Source organism: Pinus tabuliformis, chromosome 2_2, assembly GCF_031772625.1.
Source record: "Pinus tabuliformis cultivar Carrire ecotype Pingquan chromosome 2_2, CPIR1, whole genome shotgun sequence".
In the NCBI taxonomy this organism is placed as follows: Eukaryota; Viridiplantae; Streptophyta; class Pinopsida; order Pinales; family Pinaceae; genus Pinus; species Pinus tabuliformis.
In genome coordinates, this window is record NC_142300.1 from 1,159,012,872 (window position 1) to 1,159,038,600 (window position 25,729).

A 25,729-nucleotide genomic window follows, 5' to 3' on the forward strand; every position below is an offset into this window, starting at 1 on the left:
GACCATAGTAGCAGCAATGTATTCAACGTCAGCAATGCTGAAGGAAACCGAATTCTGCTTCTTGCTCATCCATGACATCGAGCAGAACCTAAAGAGGAGCAACATCCAGATGTGCTTTTTGTTAGGATATTCCGACACATAGGATATAGTTAAGTTCAACTTGGTCTAGTGTAGAGTTAGGTATAGAGTTAGGTAAAGTGTGTTTCTTTACCGTTGTACATTTTGTAACTTACAATCCGACGGTCACGATATGTAGTGATCCGACGGTTCACTCTCTCCTCGGTATTACCGATACTTGATCCGTGGCTTGACACCTGATTGGTCCATGAGTTCTATTTAAAGCGCATGGAGGGTCATTGTTCGGGTAATCCGTGCATGAGAGAAGCTTATGTAAATTTTCATTCTTTGATTAATAAATTGCCTGTAGTAGCCACGTTGGCGCAGGCCGTGGACTGTTTCCCTCTTTGAGGGTTTTAACCACGTCAAAAATACTGGTGTATTGATCTGTGATCTGGTTGTGAGCGGTGTCCTTTTGGTGTTCTTTCTGAGGAACTTACCCTGTAAATTCCTACACTTTTTGTGTGGAGATGGCTTTATTGAATTTCATTGTATCATATATATTTATTTTTTTTATTTTTTTTCAATCGAATGTATGTGTATATCTTTATTTATTGTATTTACCGGTAGCCCTAGCTGCGTCATTTTTAAGATCTGGAGGTATACAGTCCTTATTTGCAGTTTACTGTTATTTTCTCTCTGCTTATTTCGGTTTATTTAGCTTTTTTTTAACCGGATCTATACCTTTCATTTCTGCGTATGCTCTTTGCCCTGCGACTCTGTGCGATCTGGGCAAATCAGAAACAGAACGGAAGGATTTTTCTCATGCGTATGCTCTTTTCCCTGCACCTTAGTGTGATCTCGGAAAATCAGAAACATTGAGAAAAATATTTAGTTTTTCGGCTAAAGCTAACTTTGAGCCGCAAGGTTCATTTTCGAAAATATCTAGTTTTTTGGCTAAAGCTAACTTCGAGCCATAAGGTTCGTTTTCTTTGCATGTCCGTGTTGGGTTTTGTGTTTTGTGTTTTGTAGGGAAAAAGAGCTTTCTCAAGGCAAGCACGCAAACCAAGCCCCCCCCCTCTCTCTCTCTCTCAAATTTTTTGTATAGATCAATTGGTTCAAAGCTATTTTAAGAGAGTAGAGGTCTTGGGTTCAAGTCTCCATTTTGTGGGGGCGGATTATTTCATTCCCGCACATTCTGCCGACAACTTCAACAATTTTTTTTTCAAAAAGCCATAACTTCTTCATCCGGAAGCCTTTTTCAGAGCCGTTTTTTTTTAAACAGCCTAATTTTTCGAGATCTATCCATTGGAACACTTACTTTCAGCATCTTCAGCTTCAGTTTTTTTTAAAATGGAAAGTCCATGCCAAGTCATTCTTGACAGCACTAACTACTTCCAATGGGTATCCTACATGGAAGATTTACTTAGAAGTAAAGGTCTCTACAGAATAGCCACAGACCAAGAGAAGAAACCAAAAGATGAAGACAAGGCTACAAAATGGGAAAATAGACAAGATCAAGCACGTGGTTTGATAGGGATGTCTATTTCTCCTGATCTTAGATTCCATATTGCAGAACTTGAGACCCCTCATGAAGCATTGGAACAAATCACTAAAGTTTTTGGGATTAAAAATGAAATTAGAGCCCATCAACTTGAAAATGAGTTGCTTACATTGGATCCTAATAATTTTTCTTGCATTGAAGATTTCTTGTCCAAATTCAAGACCCTTAGATATCTCTTGGAAGGTGTTAAGGTTAAGAAAGAAGATAGTAACCTTATTTATTCCATCCTTACTAAGTTGGGACCAGCCTACTCTGTATTTGTTTCCACCTTCCATTCTACAAGGGAAGCTTTCATTTGTCAAGGAAAAGACTACAAGGCCCCTTCCTTTGACTCTTTTTGTGATTATTTAATAAGAGAACAAGAAAAACTCTTACACCTTGGTCTTCTTAATCTTGGAAACTCTTCCAAGAAAGCGTTAGCTGCCCAGCAGCAACCAAATTCAAAGAATCCTAAGAAGTCATATCCTAAAAAGAATGGTCCTAAACCAAACAAGGGTCCTAAGCAAACTCAGCCTCAAAATGAAAGATCATTTCAGCAAAATGATAAGACCAATAAAAACAAATGGAAGAAGACTGATAGACATTGTAACTTTTGTAATCGAGATGGCCACTTAGAATCTAAATGCTTTAAGAAGATGGAAGCCTTGGAAGCCGCAATGAAGAAACATAACATCCATGTGGAGCATTCTTCAACTTCAACTTCAACTTCATCTTCAGGAATGGCACTTTCTGCATGTCGCTGTCAATCATCTCAGTCTGGTTATGCATTAAATGTATCTTCTTCTTCTCATTCTCATGAGTGGCTCATTGATTCTGGAGCCTCTTATCACATGGCCAAAAACCAAGCCATGTTTTCTTCTTTAAATGATTGTAACACCAAAAATATATATGTTGGTGATGATAGATCTCTTAATGTTGTAGGGACTGGAACTGTTCATCTAGACAATGGTCAGTTTAATGATGTATTATGTGTTCCAACCTTATCCTGCAACCTTCTATCTGTATATCAGATAACTCATTCAGGTGAAGGTAAAATTGTTGAATTTTCACCTCATGATGTTGTAATCAAGGATCTGAGAGATCCTAAACAGATTCTAGCTACTGGTATTGCTGATGATTCCACAAGGTTGTATAAGTTTCACAACTTTGGGTCATCAAATCTTCCCTCAGTATTTGTTGCTCATAATGATGAAATGAGCAAACTTTGGCATGAGCGATTTGGTCACTTAAACTATCGCTCCCTTCAGCATCTATGTAAAGAAAATATGGTGACAGGTCTTCCTATGGTATCTTGCAGAGATGGTGTTTGTTCCGGATGTGTACTCGGAAAACATCATCGGGACAGTTTTGAAAAACGTGCCTCTTGGCACGCCTCAGCCCCTTTACAGCTTGTGCACAGTGATTTATGTGGTCCACTTCCTGTTGCTTCATTCTCTGGCTGCAAGTATTTCTTAACTTTCATTGATGATTTCTCCAGACGCACTTGGGTATACTTCTTAAAACTCAAGAGCGAAGTATTTAACACATTTTTGGCCTTCAAAGCCTTTGTTGAAAAACAATCTGGACATCAAATTCTTAAGCTAAGAACTGATAATGGTGGAGAATATGTTAAAAACACATTCATCAACTTTTGCACCGAAAATGGAATTCAAATGCAACATACTGTTCCATACACTCCACAACAAAATGGTGTAGCTGAAAGGAAAAATCGCACCTTAAAGGAAATGGCTAATTGTATGCTGCAATCTAAAGGACTCAGTCTTAGTTTTTGGGCCGAAGCAATTAATTGTGCAAATTATATAATCAATCGCACTCCTACTAAGGTTCTAAAGAATATCACTCCAGAAGAAGCTTGGAGTTCCATTAAACCAGATGTAAGTCACTTTCGTGTTTTTGGAAGTGAAGCATGGGCCCATATTCCAGATGAAAAGCATAAAGCTTTAGAACCTAAGAGTGAGAAATGTACTTTTGTTGGATATTCTGAAGATGTAAAAGGTTATAGACTTATTCCATTTAAGTCCAAAAATGTTATCATTAGAAGAGATGTAAAATTTGATGAAAATAAATCGGCCTGCGAGCCTAGTCCGGCGGATGTGCCACCTCTTCCTATCTCTTCTACTTTTGAAAACATTTATTCTTCAGATGATGAAAGTGAGGATGACAATCCTCCCCCACCTTCTCAGGATCCTCAACTTCCAAGATGGGTCCGTGCTACTCGGGATGCAGCATGTGATCTTGCCGGTGATCCTACAGATCAGCGACGTACACGTTCTCAATTTGAAAGAGCCTCTTCTTTACTGGCTCAAGCTCCAGTAAATCATGATCCTGACACTTGTAGAAGCTTCAGGCCATCCACATTGGGAAGCAGCTATGAATGAAGAATATCATTCATTGTTGACAAATGATACATGGGATCTTGTTCCTCTACCAAAGAGACGCAAACTTGTTAGATGTAAATGGGTTTACAGAACCAAGTATGGACCAGATGGGAAAGTTGATAAACATAAAGCTCGTCTTGTTGCTAAGGGCTTTTCATAGATTGAAGGCATTGACTATACTGAAACCTTCTCCCCTGTTGCCAAAATGAACTCTATCCGCCTTGTTCTTTCCCTTGCTGCCTCTTTAAAATGGGAAGTCCATCAGATGGATGTTAAATCTGCCTTCTTGCATGGGGACTTGCATGAAGAAATCTATATGGAATAACCCATTGGCTTCATCCAAACAGACTCCAGCCTTGTATGTCGACTTAAGAAATCTCTTTATGGTCTCAAGCAAGCTCCTCGGGCTTGGTATTCCAAAATGGATAGCTTTCTTTTAGAATCTGGCTTTTCTAGGTGTTATTCTGACAATACTGTCTACACCAAGAAAGTGGGCAACTCTCTTATCATCCTTGTTCTTTATGTTGATGATCTTATTCTTACTGGTAGTGATCCCAACCTTATAAACCATGTGAAGTCCAGCCTTGAAAAGAAATTTGAAATGACAGACTTAGGACACTTACACTATTTTCTCGGTCTTCAAGTCTTGCAATCCAAGGAGGGTATTTCCCTTTCCCAGTCCAAGTATGCTTGTGATATTCTTCGTCATTTTCACATGGAAGACTGTAAGCCAGCCCCTTCTCCCTTTCAGTCTGGAGTCAAACTTTCAGTCTCTTGTACTTCTCCTGAAGTTGATGCTACCTTATACCGTCAACTTGTAGGAAAACTCTTGTATTTAACCCATACTCGTCCTGACCTTTCCTTTGCTGTTGGCCTTGTTGCTCGTTTTATGCAAAACCCCCGTGAAAGTCATTGGAAAGCAGCTAAAAGAATACTTCGTTATGTTCGAGGTACAGTACAGTTTGGGATTCATTACAGTGCCAAAGCAGCTCCTCTATTAGTTGGTTTCACTGATTCTGATTGGGCTGGTGACCCTGATGATCGGAAGTCTACTGCCGGTTATGTCTTCACTCTTGGTTCAGGACCTATTACATGGGCTTGTAAGAAACAGGCTGCCATTTCTCTTTCGTCAGCAGAAGCAGAGTATCGTGGTGCCGTGGAAGCTAGTAAGGAAGCCTTGTGGCTTCGTCAGATCCTATCAGAGTTTGGCTTTGAGCAGCAACATCCAACCACACTTTGGTGTGATAATCAAAGTGCCATTCAGCTATGCAAAGATCCAGTCCAGCATCAGCGCAACAAACACATTGAACTACACATGCACTTCATCAGAAAGCTCATTCATGACCATGTTCTTGAAGTGCAATATTGTTCAACAGATGATCAGGTTGCAGACATCTTCACAAAGGCTCTCACAGAGGCGAAGTTCACTAAACTTCGATATATGCTTGGAGTTCAGGAAGTTGTCACTAAGGGGGGATAGGCTCTAGTGCCTCCTTCCTTCTCCTATTGTGTCATATTTGTAAATTCTTCAATCCTATCCCAAGTTGTTCTTAAGGGGGGATGTTAGGATATTCCGACACATAGGATATAGTTAAGTTCAACTTGGTCTAGTGTAGAGTTAGGTATAGAGTTAGGTAAAGTGTGTTTCTTTACCGTTGTACATTTTGTAACTTACAATCCGACGGTCACGATATGTAGTGATCCGACGGTTCACTCTCTCCTCGGTATTACCGACACTTGATCCGTGGCTTGACACCCGATTGGTCCATGAGTTCTATTTAAAGCGCATGGAGGGTCATTGTTCGGGTAATCCGTGCATGAGAGAAGCTTATGTAAATTTTCATTCTTTGATTAATAAATTGCCTGTAGTAGCCACGTTGGCGCAGGCCGTGGACTGTTTCCCTCTTTGAGGGTTTTAACCACGTCAAAAATACTGGTGTATTGATCTGTGATCTGGTTGTGAGCGGTGTCCTTTTGGTGTTCTTTCTGAGGAACTTACCCTGTAAATTCCTACACTTTTTGTGTGGAGATGGCTTTATTGAATTTCATTGTATCATATATATTTAATTTTTTTTTTTTTTTTTCAATCGAATGTATGTGTATATCTTTATTTATTGTATTCACCAATTTTTTCTCTATCCAACTAAACTATTGGCTCTTTTGCGTCGCCCTTTTATTGCCAATTCTGAGTCTGGTAACATTGATTGAAATAACATAGGTTGCACAACTGTGATGAAAAACATGCTGACGATCTCTTCATTCTGACTTTTCTGAATCCTCAGAAAGTCCTTTTCTGCAAGAATATTCCCTCTCCCCTTGAATAGAGTTTTGTATTGTCCTAATCGCTCAGCAAGTCCTGTTCTCCAAAAGGTTAGAAGTTATATGGATTCTTATTATTTTCATTTCAGCTCTTTTCAATCAGTCTTCCTTTGCATGTAAAAGATGTTCTCCATAGTTGAATGCATGCTTGATCTAAATGTAGTGTAATGGTTCCTTTTTTAAATTTATCTATTGAAAAGGAAAAGTCACAGGATTATATCACATGTGTAGTCTTTTATAAGCCAAGAGTTATATTGATTTTTTTAGATGTGCCGAAATGGCATTGAAATTTTTGTGAGGCACATGTTTGTAATTAAAACTAATGAGAAGCTGATGGTTGAGATATAGAAGTTTACTCATATCAATGACAAGCAGAGACCGAGTTATGCTTTTTTGTCAGATCATGCAACCTATTTAATGAAATGAACAATTTTGTTTCATTTGTGAAGTAGAATGATAGCTTTTGATAGCGTTCACATCATTGCCAAGGAATATACACATGATTCATCTTGGGTGAATGTCATTGCTCAAGTCCATGGTTCTTTGATATCCATTTCATAAATTGCATGAAAGCACAGTGTACATGCATTTATCATCTTTTGATGACTTCCCTTGTGACTCGACTTATTTATGTATGCTGACAAATGAAAATAATAAAATCTTCTCTCTCATGATTCATGCATTAATTATTGACAGGCATATATGGAAATAAAATGTATTGATGGTGGAAATGGAGGGAGAAGGAAATCTGCTGTTCCTGCAACCCACGAAGAAATACATCCAACTGCAATGCTAAGTGTTGTTGCTGGTCTAACCCCTTGGTCTGACCACAATCAAAGTCCACGTAACATGTATCAATGCCAGGTATTAGACCTTTCCATATTTATTGTATGGTGTTTTGGAGGCTTTTATGATGTTTTTATTGGAATTTTTTTTCATGCATTCAACTGACTTCTTAAGTATATGAATGTTCGAATTATTTGAAACAAATTCCTTGTTTTCCTTTCCACTTGTTTTATCTGGACTAATCTATGTTGTGTCATGTCACGACTAGTATGCCCTTATGCCATGTGTGCATCGTTAAGTTGTTTTCGAACCAACTCCTTTATCATATTTCTTTGTGATATTTTTATAGCTTTGTTGTAACGTCTATCCCTTGCTTTTGTTTTCCCTGATGGAGTGAACATCCCAGGGATATTATCCCTCCTTGTTTATACACAAGTTCATGTACATATTACAGAATAGGTACTCATTCTGTGTTCTGCTCTCTTCTAGAAAAAAAAATCAGATTTGAAGGCCCTTAATTATGCAATCGTTATTACTAGTGTGGTTGAAATATTTCTTTCTTGGTATGTGCAGATGGCAAAACAAACTATGGGTTTCGCTTCTCAATCTGTACAATACCGCAGTGACAACAAGCTCTATCGTTTGCAAGTGAGGATTCACTTTACTGTTTATTTTATATATTAAATAATTTTTCTGTTATTATATTACATATTAACATAGTTCTTCTGTTTTAATTCCTTTGTGTGCTCAACTGGTTAGTAAAGATAAATAGGAGGAAAAGTCGTTGCATTATTGTCTCAAAATGCTAGAGGAGATATCAGAAATAACCTTATCTATGCTTTGTTCCATAATTTTTAATGTAATTAGTATATGTTGTAATTAAAAGACACACACATAGTGAAGTCGGTTGTCACGAACAAACTTCCGTAACTATAAAAATATCCAATTATTCAAAATTGGCAGCAGAGAGATGAATTTACTTAAATAGAATCTCATTTCTAACAATTCTGGAGTGACTTTCTAAAAATAGGAAGTCATGTCTAGCATCTCGAGTTTGACTTTCTATAAATAGTAAATCACCTTGCATCAATTAGTAATAAAGTATAGTTGAAGGAAAATCACTTAACTTATCATTAATGAATCCTAATAGTTCAATCTCGACTTAATCATCAATATTATTAATATTAATATTATTATCATTTATGATACTATGTTATTATTATTAAAATAAATTACAAGTCACCTTACCTTCATCTCCTCAATCACATCACACCTCTGTGCTTGATGATTCACATGGCACTACATAACTCTCTCTCTCTCTTAATGATATGTGACACTCGCTCTTACACACACATTAAAGACATAGCATATCCCTCTTACACTCATTAAAGGCATATCATAAAAGATTCCTTTTATGCTCTCTTTAATGCATATGTTACACTCTCATTAACTAAGGCATGCATTCCTATCTTTATTGTGTAAGTTACTAAGGCATGCGTTCCTCTCCTTAATGGCATAAATTACTAAGGCACACATTTCTCTCCTTAATGGCGTGAGTTACAATCACCTAAATGGCATATGTTACTCTTCCTCAAGGCATGCGTATTGCTCGTCCTTTATGACAATAATTCGTTGTGTGTGTCTCATGCATTCTCACCTTACTACTACTACTTGTGTATTATGAAAGAAGAATTTGAGCTTGAGAGCGAGAGTTGGAGAGACTTAAAAAAAATTGAGAGAGAGAGAGTGACTTGGAGAGTAAGAGTAGAACTTGGTTAGCCAAGGTTGATTCAGTACTTCAGTGTTTTAGTGTGGATTCAGTTGAAGGGAAGGTTGATTTAGTGTCTGCATCTGTTGCTGCTACTAGTGATCTTCATGCTACAACTTGTTTAGATTTGGGTGAACTTACTCATTCTCTTGATCTCTCATTGTACTCTGTATCTCCATTAAACAATTGATATCTAATAGAAGAAGAATCTGGTTGGGTTTTTGTGTTTTGTGTTTTGCCGAAGTCATTGGACCTAAATTCTTCGTGTTTTATTTTGTTCTTGGCTGTCTTCTATTGTGCGTTTGGTTTATGTTCCATCTACAATTGCTTAACTAATATTGCAGCAAAAAGAGGTTTTTTGGAATAAGTAATTGTTTTAGAATAGAACATTAGAATTTCAACGCCAATCCAAATGGGAGACAGGAAGGAAATCCATATAGGATAAAATAATTTTGCAAAAATAAATGTGATTATTTGCAAGAACATTGGTGATGGTATAATACTCGTTGATGAATTATTATTGTTATTCTTTTTTCATAGAAAGCTTCAAGTCAACACAAGCAAATGGTAAATTCTCTATTTGAGATTTAATGTTGGGACAAAAACATTCAATCATGCTATGGAAGCTCATTTAGGTTCAAAGACATTAGTGGGAGTTATTTATTTTCCCAGAGTTTCCATGACTTGCATTTATCCCATCCATTTAGTGCAAGTACAGATGCAAAGACACACAAGCATATCACTGGGAGACTTGAACCTTGGTTGAGGTTATATGTATAAAATAAAAGAGAATAAAATAACAATAAATAAACTAAATTGATTATGATTAAAAGGTCATGCTTCCTCGTAAGAGGCCACCGAGGCATTTGGTATTAGAGACCTTGGTTTGAAAACCCTATGGCATTTCCACATGGTATCAGAATGATAGGATTACAAAAAGGAAATAAGAAGAAAAGGAAGGAAGAGTAAATTTTTATTTTATCCTTTGTGGTTTATGTTGAGAAACTTATAGCGCTATAGCTAGGATGATTTCTCTTAACCTTGATAATTGCTTGTGATATCTTTTTACTTTTTCTTATTAGTTTTTTCTCTTATTATTATGTTATTCTTATCATCAAACAAATACGAAAACAAAAAGATAAACAATACACATGAAAACAAAATATAGGTTGCAAGGCAGGGCCAAAAAATCTCCACCCGAGAGGAAAACCTACAAATCTCTTCTCTTCTTATAGATTCCTCAAATGACGAATTCCAAGACCTCTATGTGAAAATTTCTAAATAGAAATCCAACTACAGTGACTAATATTATTTCTTCTACTTATTAACTCAGAAATAAGTTATTCACAGTGTTCTTACGACAAATATCGAAATAAATTCTACTATAGCCTTCACAATTAAAATACTACGGAAAGTAAATGCAAAGAAAAATATTGGCACAAACACAATCACAATGACAGTTATTTTTGGATAATCGTCCCCTAAAAAACCCAATGTGGGAAAACTGGTGCAGCAGATGAGGGTTTCTTTATTATTCTTTAACAACAACTCATGTACAAGTTACAACCAATAGAATAGAATAAGATTCTCTGTGAGAAAATTTATAGACATTTTCTGACAAGTTTATGATCCAGGAGAAGTGCTCCTCTTCCCTCTGCGTCTCACTATGTACCAGCATCAACTTTTCGACGTTGTCCCAGTGTTGAAACTGCCCCACGCAGTCCCAACGTCAAACTGTCCCTGCGCTGTCTCTCCCTGCGTCACAACTTCTTCGCTGTCCTCCCTCTATTCTGCGCCTTCTTCCCTTGCACTCCCCACTGATGCTGATTACCCTCACTCTCTTTTCCACTTGCAAATATCCCTCTGATTTGATCTTCTTTTCCCGAACTTCCACCAGTGAGAAAATCGATCTTACTTGGGCAACTAAGTATCTGCCTCTGGTGTGTTCTGCAAGTACCCATCAAGCCTCCTCTTATAATCCTCTCGTTGTTCAATCAACGACCCAGATTAGATCCTAATCAATGGCTAGGATCATATTGACTTGATCTCCGCCTTCTTCTAGAAGTTTCACCCACTATTTAGATCAATACCCATTAATTGTTTTAATTTCCTAAGTTTAGACTTAGGGTCCCATAAAAAATAACTAATTATTTTAATAAAACTGTCTCCGGGTGGAATTTCCAAAAACGATTTCTGGGTATCAGAGAATGCATGTGTCCAAGCCTTTCTGCAAAATTTGAGACTTAGAGCACATCCAATGCTACCAGAAATCAACACTCCCTCTTAGCGAGGAATTAGTAATGCAACCTGCTGAAGCATCACCCTGTCTTGTAACATCTCCCTCTGCGCTTGCTGATGTCTGACATCTTGCCCACCAACTACTGCAAAAATGTTGCATCTGTATTGCTGCGAACCCTACCATTTGTCAACATTGCAACCGTACTGCTACCGGTCTCGTGTAGCTGTACTGCTCCACATTGAACATAGTCTTTGATAAAGTGACATTTGATATCAATGTGTTTCAACCGATCATGAAATACTGGATTTCAGAGAGTTTGATACAACTCTGATTATCACAGTAAACCCTGGTCGCTTCCATCCTTTTTTTTGAACAAGCTCACAAGTAGTTTTCTAAGCCATATAGCTTCACACGTAGCTGTGCTGGCTGCCATATATTCTATTTTTGCTGAGCTTAGAGTTACTGACTTCTGCTTCTTGCGGCACCAAGATATCATCCCTGATCCAACACTAAAGCAGTACCTCGAGCTACTTTTTCAATCTATTGAACTACCTGCCCAATTTGCATCTGTGAACCCATTCAATCTGATGTCCTCGCCTCAGGAGTTTTTCAACTCATATTTGACTGTTCCACGCACATACCTAAGAATGTGTCTAGGTACCGACCAAAGCAACCTTTTTGGTTCCACCATGAACTCATTAAGAGTGTTGACAACAAAGCAAATTTTTGGCCCAGTGTTTGACCAGATACATGGGTGACCCAATGAGCTGTCTGTACAAGTTGGAGTTCACTTCCTTGTCTCCTGATGCATCTATTTTCTTCTAGTTGGTGATCATGCGAGTAGCCATGGGTTGAAAATCTTGCATTCTGAATGAAGACCTCCCCATTCTTCTGCCAAACTTCCAGCCCTAGAAAATAATGCATCAACCCCATGTCCTTCATGTCGAATTCAGCTTCAAGATTCTTCTTGCAATCCTGTATGAGCATGGATGACCTTGTTAAAAACAAGCCATCCACATATAATACCAGAATAAGTGGCTGATTCTCTACCATCAAATAGTAGAGATTGGGATCAGCATCACTTTTGACAAATCCCAACTGCTGCAAGTAATTATCAATCTGACCATACCATGCTCTGGCTGTCTGCTTGAGTCTATATAGGGCTTTCTTTGATCTACAAACATGACTTTCAAAGCCTTCAAGCTGTTCTATATACACCTCCTCTTTTATCACTCTGTTCAAGAATGCTATCTTGACATCCATTTGGTGAATCTCCCATCCCATTTGAGTTGCTAGTGATATAACGTATCTGATAGAGGTGTAATGGGCAATTGGGGTGAAGGTCTCTTCATAGTCTATTCCTTCTTTCTGAGTGTACCCCTTTGCCACGAACGTAGCCTTGTACTTCTCTATACTTCCATCTGCAACATACTTGATGTCGTAGATCCATCTTGATCCTACAACCGATCTATCCTTTGGTCTAGGTACTACTTCCTAGACATCATTCGTCATTATAGAGTTGTACTCTTCTACCATCGCATCCACCCAAACTTGGTGTTGAATGACTTCTTGAAAGCTAGAGGGTTCTTCAACCTGAGGTACCAATGCTTGGTATTTGTCAGGTTGTCTACGCTTCCTTTTGTCAGTTCCAGGAGCTCCAACAAACTCCTCTGCGTCCCTCATTGTCTACCGTACTTCTCTACTGGTTCTACCACTGGTGGTGGGAGGCTCAATCAACTCCTCTTCCTGATCCTGTTGTTCCATCTGCTGAGAGCTATCTGGATTTCCTCCTTCTGAGTAAATACTTCTACTGGTCACTGTACTTGATCTAGGTGTTTGTCCTCTTGCCTATCCTCCTTGCTACCCCTGCTGCTCCTGGACTAGTGGAACATCTACTGACTGACCTTCTGTTGGCATCTCTCGAGATTTCCTAAAAGCTCTATCCTTCATGAACTTTGCATGTTGTCTCACTACAGTCTTCCTATTGCTAGGAATGTAGATTTTGTATGCCTTTGAGGTCTCGCTATATTCTACGAGATACCCCTTTTCTGCAGTCTGATCCAGTTTACTGAGTTTCTTGTCTAGAATGTGACAATATACCACACTTCCGAATATCCTGAGATGACTGACTTTCGACTTCTTCCCTGGGAAGACTCCTTTGGGCGTTTTCTTCCCCAATGCTCTATGAGGATTTCTATTATGGATATACACCATTGTGTTGCAAGCTTCTGCCCATAAAACCTTAGGTAGATCCTGATCATACAACATAGTTTTGGCTACCCCAACAATAGTTCTATTTTTCCGCTTTGCTACTCCATTCTGCTCCAGATTATGTGGAGCTGTCCACTCTCTTTTGATGCCCTCATTTGCACAGAAATTTGTGAAGTCTTTGTCCATATATTATTCTCCACCATTATCTGAACGCAACACCTTTATCTTTTTACCTGTCATATTTTCAACGAGAGCCTTAAACTCTCCGAATCGATCAAAGACCTCATCCTTGGTCTTTAAGAAATAGATCCAGGTTTTTCTAGAGTGATCATCAATAAAAGTGACGAAGTATTCGCCACCACTAAGAGCTCTTGGGGACATTGGACCCCAGATATCTGAGTGATCATCAATAAAAGTGACGAAGTATTCGCCACCACTAAGAGCTCTTGGGGACATTGAACCCCAGATATTTGAGTGCATCAATCCCAATACACATTCGGCTCCGTTGTTACTTGTGGAAAAAGTTGCTTTAGCGTACTTCCCTAGCGCACATTCTTGGCCTAAGTCATCATGCTCACTACTAAGGGCTGCTGTTCATGTAATAGTCTCTCTGAGCATCCTCAGTGCTCCATGGTGTAAGTGTTCCATTCTCCTGTGCCATAGTTCATTTCGTTCGTTTTCACGATTATAGTTGCTGCCTATTAGTGCCATTCGAGATTCAATCTGCAACCCACACAATTTGTTGTTTCGAGTCCCAATTTGTCTCTTCTTCTAGCTTGGATGCTTGATGTATACTTTCTTTCCTACGAAGTATACATCGTATCCCTTGTCCTTTAACTAAGACACTGAAATCAAATTCATTACTAATCTGACACATGTAGAACGTTGGTGGCTCGGATGCTAGTCCCTGCTTCCGTCTGAAATGCTATGGTGCCTCTCCCTATTGGAGTACATTTCGTTCTATTTCCCATAGTAATTTGGAAGTCCATTTGTTGTTCTTGATAGCTCGAGAAATGTTCTCGTACTCCGTCATATGAGCTGAAGCCCCGCTATCAATGTACCAAACATCGTTGAAAGGGTTGACTTGGTGATTGGAGGAAGTCTGTGTCTAGGTCAAGGAGTCTTGGATCATCTCATGAATCTATTAAAGGAAGATTTTGTTGATTGGGTTTTCCTCTAGATAGGGGTTTTGCCTTGGTTGTCCGCCTACATTTGGTGTCTTTGATCTTCGTGTTATTGTTATTGGTAATTGCTTGATGAACTACGTTAAAGGAACATAAGAAAGTTAATAAGAATATAAGAATATCACAAGTAATTATCAGTATAAAGAAAATCTTTCTGCCTTTTTGATTTTCCAACATGGTATCAGAGCTAAGGTGAAGAAGGAAAAAGGCAACTTGAAGATCTATTGAAAGGAGAATAAGGAGTTATAAGAAGTTTGAATAAGGGTCATCAAGGAAAATGATCATATTAGAAGTCAAGCCTACTATCTTCAAGAACAATGTCTAACTCAATGAAAGGAGAAAACAAATTAGGAGGAGCATCCAATTACAGGGCATTGAAAAAGATGATAGATCTCATCCTCGACAAGAATAAAGTCTTGGATCTAGTCAATGGAAAAGTAAAGAAGCCTACAAATGAATCAAGTGATGCAGAAAAGGCAAAGTTCAAAGAAACAAAGATATTGGCTATGACCCTAATGGTGGATGGAATAAAGTATAACGTCATCCCATATATATCCAATATAGATTCCGATCAAGAGATTTATGTGGCCTTATTCAAATTTTGCACAATCAAGAATCTTGGTCAAATTGCAAGTCTTAAGGATGAATTAAGAACTATAAAGATGACAAAGGAAGACACTGTGGCATCCTTCTTTGTAAGGATATCTAGAATCAACATGGCCAACATCTGGGGTTAGTATTGTTTCTAGTGGATGGACAAATCCAACATGCCACCCACCCATCAACTTCGTTGTGTCTTCCTTGAATGGACCAATTTTTTTTGAAATCAGTGGATGCACTTAGACAATACAAGGATGCACAATATATGGGTGGGTTGTTCATTAAAGTTATTTAAGATGTAGTTGTTGATTCTTGTGGGCAAATCATTACTGATAATGCACCTGTTTGCAACGCTGCTGGCATGAATGTGGAAGCTAAATATCCACAAGTATTTTGGAAACCTTGCATTGTCCATTCCTTGAATTTAGCCCTTAAATCTATTGCTTTTTATGTTTCTTGGATTGTAAGTATTATTGAGGATGCACGGCATATCCTCAACTTTGTACAAAATCATACAAATGCCCTCGCAATCTATAAGGAGTGCACATATCTATACTTGTTGAAGATTGCAGATACATGGTTTGCCTCTTCATTCATCATGTTGAAGAGGTTGAGGGAGGTCAACACTGTTCTTGGTGCCATGGTTATTTCAGAGTTTTGGTCTTTTTGGAGAAAGACGAATCAAACAACCTCAAAAATAGTGAAGGACACAATGTTAGATGATGCTTTGGTGGGAGATGGTAGATCTCACTATTATGATCATGGACCCTATCATTGCTTTGCTACGATTTGCAAATACAGACCAACCCATCCTATGAGAGGTTTATGAGGGATGGCATTCAATGATTGAGTCCGTGAGGACCATTATTTTACAGAGTGAGTGCCTTGAGTGTGAGACATCATTAGAGGCCTTCTTCACTACCATACAAGATATTCTTGTCAGCAGATGGGACAAGAATTATACACCTTTGCATTGTTTGGCTCACTCATTGAAATCAAAATACTACATCCATGAGTGGTTGAATGGTGGACCTTCTCGCAGATTGCTTCCTCACATGGATGGTAAAATTTTACAGGGGAGAAAGGATGCATTAAGGTGGATTTTTTAGGATAGAGCATCCCTTGATGAGGTGGGTGATGCCTTTGCAGAGTTTTCCACTGGCAATGGTTGATTTGCAGGATATGATGTGATTAGAGACAGGGGGACTAAGAAGCCCTATTCTTGGTGGGCAACTCAGTGGGCAACAAGCCCTCCTCTACAATAGTTAGCCCTAAGGCTCCTCTCTTAGGTGACTTCAACCTCTTGTTATGAGAGGAATTGGAGCAAATATGAGAATTTGTATAGTGTCAAGAAGAGCAGGCTTGAGCAGTCTAGGGCAGAGACAATGGTGTATATGCACACCAACCTTCGTCTTATTTATAGGCAGAGGGATGAGTAGTTGAATGGAAAGACAAAGATGTGGGATGTCTTTCTTGATGATATGGGTTTGGACAATAGTGTTGAGTTGGCATTGGCCAACTTGGATCTTAATGAGCCAGTGCTAGAGCCTGTCACTTTTGATGATGGTGGTACTCTTGAGGGGTCATTCTCCACACTAGCAGATGCAGAGATGACATTGGATAGAGAGGAAGAGGATGCAATAGAGGAGAGCAGTGGTGACCATGACAGTGATGCTGATTTTGATGATGATGATTGATGACTCATGAGCTACCTACTGCCTTGTACTTGTAGTTGTTTTGTATTTTTTATTTCTATTTTCCATTGGCATTGCTACTACCTATGTAACACATTTTGATGACTTAATGAGAAAACTGCAGTTTCTTGTCTTTTTCCGATTGAATCATTGATGAATTTGTCACAATTGTATTTGTATGCATAATGCTACTTTGTAAAACTTACAAATTTTAAATTTATAATGTAGAATCTAGATCTGTTTGAATTTGTATCATGAACAAGAATTTGTGTAAGAAATATCTAATTTTTAATATATATATATATATATATATTTTAATAAAACAATATATAATGTGTCCTACGTGTCTTGTTCTGGGGGATCAATGTGCCTGTGTTGGAGACTCGAATTTTCGTGTCCTGTGTGTCTCGTGTCCCCGTGTTAGGTGACTTCATTCGTCCTTCTTCCTTCTTAGCTAGCCTCTTTTTTCTTCTCCTTCGCTTGTATGATGTGAGAATGAATGATGTACATAGGAGGTCGAGTTCCCTCCTATATATAGGCATCCAAGGTGGATGAAGAGCCCTAATTGAGGCCAATTTCTTAGTTACTAGCCTGACTTGGTCTTGGAGGGTATTTTTATACTTTTAAATACAAAAATATTTTTTTTACAAGTTACAATGTGCCCGATTGGGTCTTCTTCATATGAAAATGTCTCTTTTGACTTTTTGACCCTAGGACAAACCTTAAAAGCATTCAATGGGTGCTTGACCTCTAAAATAAAATACCTTGAACATGAAACCCGTGCTACAAAAATAACATTAATAATTTTTCTTTCATTTTACAATGTACAAGAATCAAAAGTACATTTCATATTTGGGAAGACCAAACCTAGTTTCACATTTTTCAACACTCCCTCTTAACTAGGGAGGTATTCATAAATGGTACATGGATATTCTCAAACTGAAGAGATCTCATAAGAAGAGTCGGATTGTTAAGCCATCTCTTTGTGTCAAATCAAGTAGCATTGTCACATAGCAAGGCCTTGACTAACAACTCTATCTCTCAACAAGATCATAGCACAATGCGGGTGAGACTAGTGACTAATAGACACCATCATCATTGTCTCTCAACGAACATACCCCACTCGGGTGTTCACAGGCTATGTCCTTCTAGGACAATTCTTATCTTGGAATACCACATCCTCAAGGAATTTCTTCTACGACTACTCTTATCTTGGATGCCCTACCTCATCCTCAAAGAGTATCACATTGAGTTACAACAAAAATTATTTTTGCCTCATTAGAAAAACTCTTAATCAACCTTTCCCCATCACAAAACACAACCAATGTTGCATGAAGTTGGTGCATTTTTGAGAAGTGAAGCATCTCTCTCTCTCTCTCTCTCTATATATATATATATATGACATTTATATTAAAGAAACAACCACAATGTCAAATTTGTTGTAGGATATATGAAAACATGTATATTTGTGCATAAATCAAGATAGAGATGGCATCTACTGTACATTAAAGTGAGATCTATATATTATAAACTTAGACCTATTTGCCTTTATTTCACTTTCCCATAATGATAACTTTGGAATAGTTAACTCATATAGACATAGAAGAGAGATTATGTGATGCTGACCTTGCCAGGTGTTGCTGGACAATGCATAAGAGAGTAATTGATCTTGTTGGGTGTTAGTGGATAGTGGTTAGGAGACATTGGGCACAACTGGACTATGGACAATGGACATTTGACCTTGTTGGGTGTTGTTGTGATATTAATAAATCTTGCCAGGTGCTGGTGTGACTTCTAATACATAAATCTTCCTCCAGTTAGTAATCATAGGCATAGACATTTGACTTGAGTCCTGCATGTTGAATGTATTCAAAATATTTGTAGCATATCTCCCTTGACAAAGGAAAATATCCTTGTTCTTCTACCAAACTTCCAAGCCTAGGAAGTAGAATCTAGATCTATGTCTGAATTTGTATCATGAACGAGAATTTGCTTAAGAAATACCTAATTTTTAATATATATCTATATATATATATATTTTAATAAAATAATATATAACGTGTCCTACGTGTCTTGTTCTGGGTGGTCAACGTGCTCGTGTTGGAGACTCGAATTTTCGTGTCCTGTGTGTCCCGTGTCCCCGTGTCAGGTGACTTCATTCGTCCTTATTCCTTCTTTGCTAGCCTCTTTCTTCTTCTCCTTCGCTTGTATGATGTGAGAATGAATGATGTACATAGGAGGTCGAGTTCTGTCCTATATATAGGCATCCAAGGTGGACGAAATGCCCTAATTGACGCCAATTTCTTAGTTGCTAGCCCGACTTGGTCTTGGGGGGTTTAAATACAATTTTTTTTACAAGTTACAATGTGCCTGATACAGTCTTCTTCATATGACAATGAATCTTTTGACTTTTTGACCTTAGGACAAACCCTAAAAGCATTCAATGGGTGCTTGACCTCTAAAATAAAAGACCTTGAGCGTGAAACTCATGCTACAAAAATAACAATAATAATTTTTCTTTCTTTTTACAATATACAAGAATGAAAAGTACATTTCGTATTTGTGAAGACCAAACCTAGTTTCACATTTTCAACACTCCCTCTTAACTAGGGAGGTATTCATAAATGATACGTGGACATTCTCACACTGAAGAGATCTCATCAGAAGATTCGAATTGGTAAGCCATCTATTTGGATCAAATCAACTAGCATTGTCACAGAGCAAGGCTTTGACTAACAACTCTATCTCTCCACAAGATCATAGCACAATGCTGGTGAGACCAATCACTGATAGACACCACTATCATTGTCTTTCAAAGAACATACCCCACCCGGATGTTCACAAGCTATGCCATTTTAGGACAATTCCTATCTTGGACTACCACATCCTCAAGGAATTTCTTCTATGACTACTCTTATCTTAGATGCCCTACCTCATCCTCAAAGAGTATCACATTGAGTTACAACAAAAGTTATTTTTGCCTCATTAGAAAAACTCTTAATCAACCTTTCCCCATTGCAAAACACAAACAATGTTGCATGAAGTTGGTGCATTTTTGAGAAGTGAAGCATTTCTCTCTCTCTCTCTCTCTCTATATATATATATATATATATGAAATTTATATTAAAAAACCAACCACAATGTCAAATTAGTTGTAGGATATATGAAAACATGTATATTTGTACATAAATCAAGATAGAGATGAAATCCACTGTACATTAAAGCGAGATCTATATATTATAAACTTAGACCTATTTGCCTTTATTTCACTTGCCCACAATGAGAACTTTAGAATAGTTAACTCATATAGATATAGAAGAGAGGCTATGTGATGCTGACCTTGCCAGGTGTTGCTGGACAATGCATAAGAGAGTAATTGACCTTGTTGGGTGTTGGTGGATAGTGGATAATAGACATTGGGCACTGTTGGCCTATGGACAATGGACATTTGACCTTTTTGGGTGTTGTTGTGATATTATTAAATCTTCCCAGGTGCTGTTGTGAGCTTTTGTGTTACTACTATGTATTGGAGTTTTAGTTTTGAATCTTGCTTGGTCTTATTAATTAAGTAATGGTTAGGTAGTTAGTAATGAAGAGGCATGTCTTAGAGACATGACCATTCATGAAAGGGCACCTGGCCAGGGTATATAAGCAGACCCTCATTCTGATTTGTAATCATCTCATATCTCATTAATTTCTATATAATATTAATATATAATTACTATCCTATTATTAATGTTTATGTCTTCTAAGTCTTTTGAAGATTACTCTGCTGCATATACGAACCTTGTTCGTTACATTGGTATCAGAACTACGTTGGCAGATCGCGGCCTTTGGCCATCAATTTATCGTTGCAACTAAAGCGTTTCGCTACACGAATTGGATTTTGTCCTTTTTTGATCAGGCCTTTGGCGATTTAAAAAAAAAGAAAGAGTTAAAAAAAGAATTGGAAAAAAGATTATAAAAGAAAAGAGTTAAAAAAAAAATAAGGCCTTTGGCCATTGACATTTCAATGATTCTAGTAAAATAAATAGTCCGATGTAAATTTTGAAGGAGAACATTCATATATAAAAAAGGTTCTACATTATTTATAAAAAGTGCATGATAAAGTCAAAAGAGAATCTTTCCAAATATCTTTATAACTATACATAAGAGAAGGAAGAGTAGATAAGATTATCTTGATTCTTCATTAAGTGGTTTACAAGCTCATGGTTTTAGCAACCCATGGTAATTGCCGATGGTATTTTCAAGGTAAAAGAAGAACAAAAAGAATACAAAATATCTTTATGTGAATGGTAAGTTTTAGTTTTTACATGGAGACAATTCACTGAGTCAAAGGCACATAAGTGGACATATATTTTATATTATAACCCAAAGAGGTGAATAGCCATGTTTCACTACGTTTGTAACTTTTCTAAAAGAAAAAAATATTATAAATAAAAGATATATAAAGAGAAGTATTATATTATAAAGGGGTACTTTAAAGAAAAAGTTCGTCATAAAATTATTGAATATATATATATATATATATATATATATATATATATATAAGTACAAGGCGGGTATTATTATAGAATGTTATTTAAAAGATCCATATATTAATGCTTATAAAGGGTTAAATCTAGAACTATAAAGAGACAAGGATAACACGTTATAACAAAGAAAGAGTACTTTTTAAAAGCATTATAATAAATATAAGGTGCAGTTTATTTAACTAATGGAGCTATATTAACCATTTTTGAAGTGGGAAAAAGTATATAATTGAGGAAAATAAAAGTTAAAGGAATTTATAAAATTGTTCAAGTTTATCAAATTAAAGGGCTCTTATTCTAAAGAAGAAGTCCATTTTTGAAGGACAGTGAATGGAGTCTAATTCGAAGATGAACAAAGAAACTATGGATTCCATATATAACTGTACATTTTGGACCAGATGTCCATTTTGTCAAACAAAAGATAAATATTTGTCAAATTTCAAAAATCACACAATACCTTGTCCAAAATGTTGAAGGTTGTTTACTTTGGAAGAATATCAAGGTAATACCCAGACACAAATAAAAAGATTAAAGGAAGAAATCACAAAACTTCAACAAAAGAACGAAGCATCAAGAAAGAAATATTAAAATCTCGAAGAACGGTTTCATGAAAAATCAACAAAAAGCAATGAAGAAATTTGGCATCTAAGGGACCACGATGAGAAATCACTTTCATAGATAAAAAAGTCCAAGGTTAAGAAACAAACACTAAATCAAGAAAAGGAAAGTTCTGATAAGGAACTAAAGGAGAATCTATTAGAAGAAGAAAAAGAAATTTTGTGCCTAAAAGCCCTTAATAAAAAATTATTAGAGCAAATAAAAAATTTAAAAAATTAAGAGAAAGACACTAAAGGCAAAGTCAACGATTCAGAAAATGGTGAACATTTGCGTGTAAGGAATCATAACCAAGCCTTACTCACCGAAATAAAGAAGCTTAAAAGTGAAAAGATGTTATGAAACCAGCTCACAAAAAGATAGAAAAGCTAGATCAACGCCTTAGAATTCAGCCTCTTAAAGGGGGCAACCTCCTTTACATTACACAAATGAATGATTACTTGATGATTCAAATGACGAAACCTCCTTTCTATATATAGGAGTCTAAGGAGTCACAATATAACCCAGCCGACCTAACAATAACAATATAAAGGCACAAACATAACAATAGAGAGATTCTATGGGGCACAACAATAACAATATGGGGATAATAGGGCCACAACAATATTAATATGGGATACAACTACAATAGTAATGGGGTAATCACTAGTATTATAGGGACCTAACATGCCCCTCTCTTTCAAAAATGTGTTGTCCTCAATGCTTGAGTAGTTATGGGTGCTTCTATATAAAATTCTCATCCTCCCATGTGGAATCTTCAGCGGATAAGTTCTTCCACTTGATGAGATACTCCGAAATTGATCGATTCCGTAGCTGTCGAGTTCTTGTTTCTGTGATTGCTTCTGGTTCCAATATAATTTTTCCTTCCTCATCAAGTTCTGGCAATATTGTTTGACTGGGAGCTTGTCGCCTATAACCTTCTTTAAACATGAAACATGGAAAACTGGGTGCACTCGAGACGCTGCAGGAAGCTCCAATTTGTATGCCATAGTACCAATCTTTTGCAACACCTTGTACGGACCATAATACTTAGGTGATAATTTATTATCCTTCTTAGCTTGCTTGAGGGTCATTTGTTTATATGGTTGTAGCTGTAGGAATACCCAATCACCAACATCAAAACTTCTTTCGCTACAATGTTGATCTGTCTGTTGTTTCATTCTATTCTGCGCCAACATGAGATTATCCTTTAAGAGTTGGAGGACTTGTTGATGCTCGATGTGATGTTCCACTGCTTGAACCTTAGAATTTTCTTTTAAATATGATGTGATGGATGGTGGCTGATATCCATAAAGTGCCATAAATGGGGTCATTTTTGTTGTAGTATGGAAGGAAGTGTTATATCGCCATTCAGCTAGAGGCAACCATTTGACCCATTGTGTCTGTTTATCAGATACAAAGCAACGAAGATATCCTTCTAAACATTTGTTTACTATCTCAGTGTGTCCATCAGATTGAGGATGATAAGATGAGCTATTAGCTAACTGAGTACCGAGACAAGAAAATAATTCTGTCCAAAAATTTCCAGCGAAAATGGGAACTTGTCACTTACAATAATCTTTGGGTTTCCATGTAGCTTTTGAATTGTTTCCATAGATGCAGTAGAAATGGTACTGGTTTTAAATGGATGTGATAATGCACAAAAGTGTGCATACTTGGTAAGTCTGTGAACTACCACCATGATGACACTCTTTCCCTCAGACTTGGGTAAACCTGTGATAAAATCCATTGAAACCTCCTCCCAATGTTGGCTTGGAATGGATAAAGGTTGTAATAGACCCGGGGTCTTAATTGTTTCAACTTTATTTTGTTGGCAAACCAAACATTCCGCCACACACTTTTGAATATTCGATTTAAGGCCATAAAAAAAAATTCCTTCTTAACCCTGTGGTAAGTTTTTAAAAATCCTGAGTGCCCTCCTAAGGGAGAAGTATGCAATTCTATAAGAATCTTTTGCTTGAGCTGGGAATTCTTACAGAGGTATAAGCGATCTTTGTACCATAACGAATCATTTTACCAGCTAAATGTATCAGATGTACTGGAATCTTGTTGTAACTTTCGAATAAGTGCCCACACTTTTTCATCATTCTTCCATTCCTCCCTTGCTTTGTTTATCCAATCTGGTTGGATAATAGAAATGGCGCACAACAATGCTTCCACATCCTCATCGTTTCTTGAGAGTGCATTTGCCACCACATTTTGCTTCCCTTTTTTGTAGATGATTTCAAAGTCATAACCCATCATCTTTGTGACCCACTTTTGTTGCTCTTCAGAGGATAATCTTTGTTCTAAAAAGTATTTAAGGCTATCATGATCCGTTTTTACCTTGAAGTGTCTTCCCATTAGGTAGGGTCGCCATTTTTAAGTGCATGTAGTATTGCCAACATTTCCTTCTCATAAATAGCTTTGTGTAAAAACTTTCCCTTGATTGGACGACTTTCAAAAGCAATGGGTTTTTCATCTTGCATCAAAACAGTACCAATTCCATTTCCTGAAGCATCACATTCCACAATAAAGGTCTTTGTGAAGACTGGTGTAGCTAAGACCGGTGCTTGGCACATTGCCTCTTTAAGATGTTCAAATGCCTTTGTTGCTTTTGGAGTCCATGAAAATGTATCTTTCTTCAATAATGTTGTTAGAGGTGCTGCTATTAATTCTTAACAAACTTGCAATAATACCCTGTCAACCCGAGAAATCCTCGCAGATGCTTTATGGATGTGGGGATTTTCCATTCCTTAATAGCTTTAATTTTGCTAGGGTCTACCTTAACTCCTTCATGTGATACAATATGACCCAGATATTCCACCTCTTATACTCCAAAGAAACATTTGGATCTTTTTGCATATAATTGTTTTTCCTCCAATAGTTGTAGCACCCTGTCAACATGTTCAACATGATCCTTCCAAGACTTGCTGTAGATTAGTATATCATCAAAAAATATTAACACAAATTTTCTAAGGAAGGGTTTGAAAATGGAATTCATCAAACCTTGAAATGTAGAAGGTGCATTGGTAAGGCCAAAAGGCATGACCAAAAATTCATAATGACCCTCATGAGTTCTAAATGCTGTTTTCGGAATGTTTTCAGTCTTCATTCTGATTTGATGATATCCTGAAAGAAGATCCAACTTGGTGAAGTAAATTGATCCATGCAATTCATCCAGTAATAATCAATGACAGGAATGGGAAACTTATCTTTAATAGTGAGCTTGTTGAGCTTCCTATAATCTAGACACATGTGCCATGATCCATCATTCTTCTGCACAAATACTACTGGAGCAGAGAAAGAACTTTGACTAGGTTGAATTATACCAGCCTCTAGCATTTCTGCAACCATACGTTCAATTTCACTCTTTTGGGCATAGGGATATCTGTACGGCCTGATGTTTGGAGGAACATTTCCTGGAATCAGATGAATAGCTTGATCATGATCACGAATAGGTGGGAGACCTTTGGGAGTCTCAAATACCTTGGAATGATTGTCCAAGACTTTATGGAGATCTGGAGAAATAGATGATTTCGATGTGAAAACATCTAGCGATCATAATTGTCCAATTACACCTCGTTGTTCGTTTTTTAGAAGCTTTGTCATATCGTTAGAGCTGATTATTTTTCCTGGTTTCCCTGCAATACCCCTTAATTCAACTTCCTTTTCCTTTCGCAGAAAATTTCATGAAAAGTTCTTGAAAATTAAAAGCTATTGTACCCAAGGATTTTAGCTATTGGACTCCTAGTACAACATCAGCACCTCCCATTAGAATGGAAAGCATTGGGTTAGTCAAT

At 37.3% G+C, this 25,729-nt stretch overlaps 1 protein-coding gene across 1 annotated transcript in view; it reads left to right on the forward strand.

Annotated features, from left to right (window-relative positions):
- The window catches only part of NRPA2 (nuclear RNA polymerase A2), a 345,762-nt gene that overhangs the window by 182,177 nt on the left and 137,856 nt on the right, over positions 1 to 25,729 (forward strand). The window contains exons 19-20 of the mRNA XM_089405878.1: positions 7,015 to 7,182; positions 7,678 to 7,752. Of these exons, the coding sequence (XP_089262004.1) occupies positions 7,015 to 7,182; positions 7,678 to 7,752 (243 nt within the window). The remainder of the gene's footprint in view (positions 1 to 7,014; positions 7,183 to 7,677; positions 7,753 to 25,729) is intronic.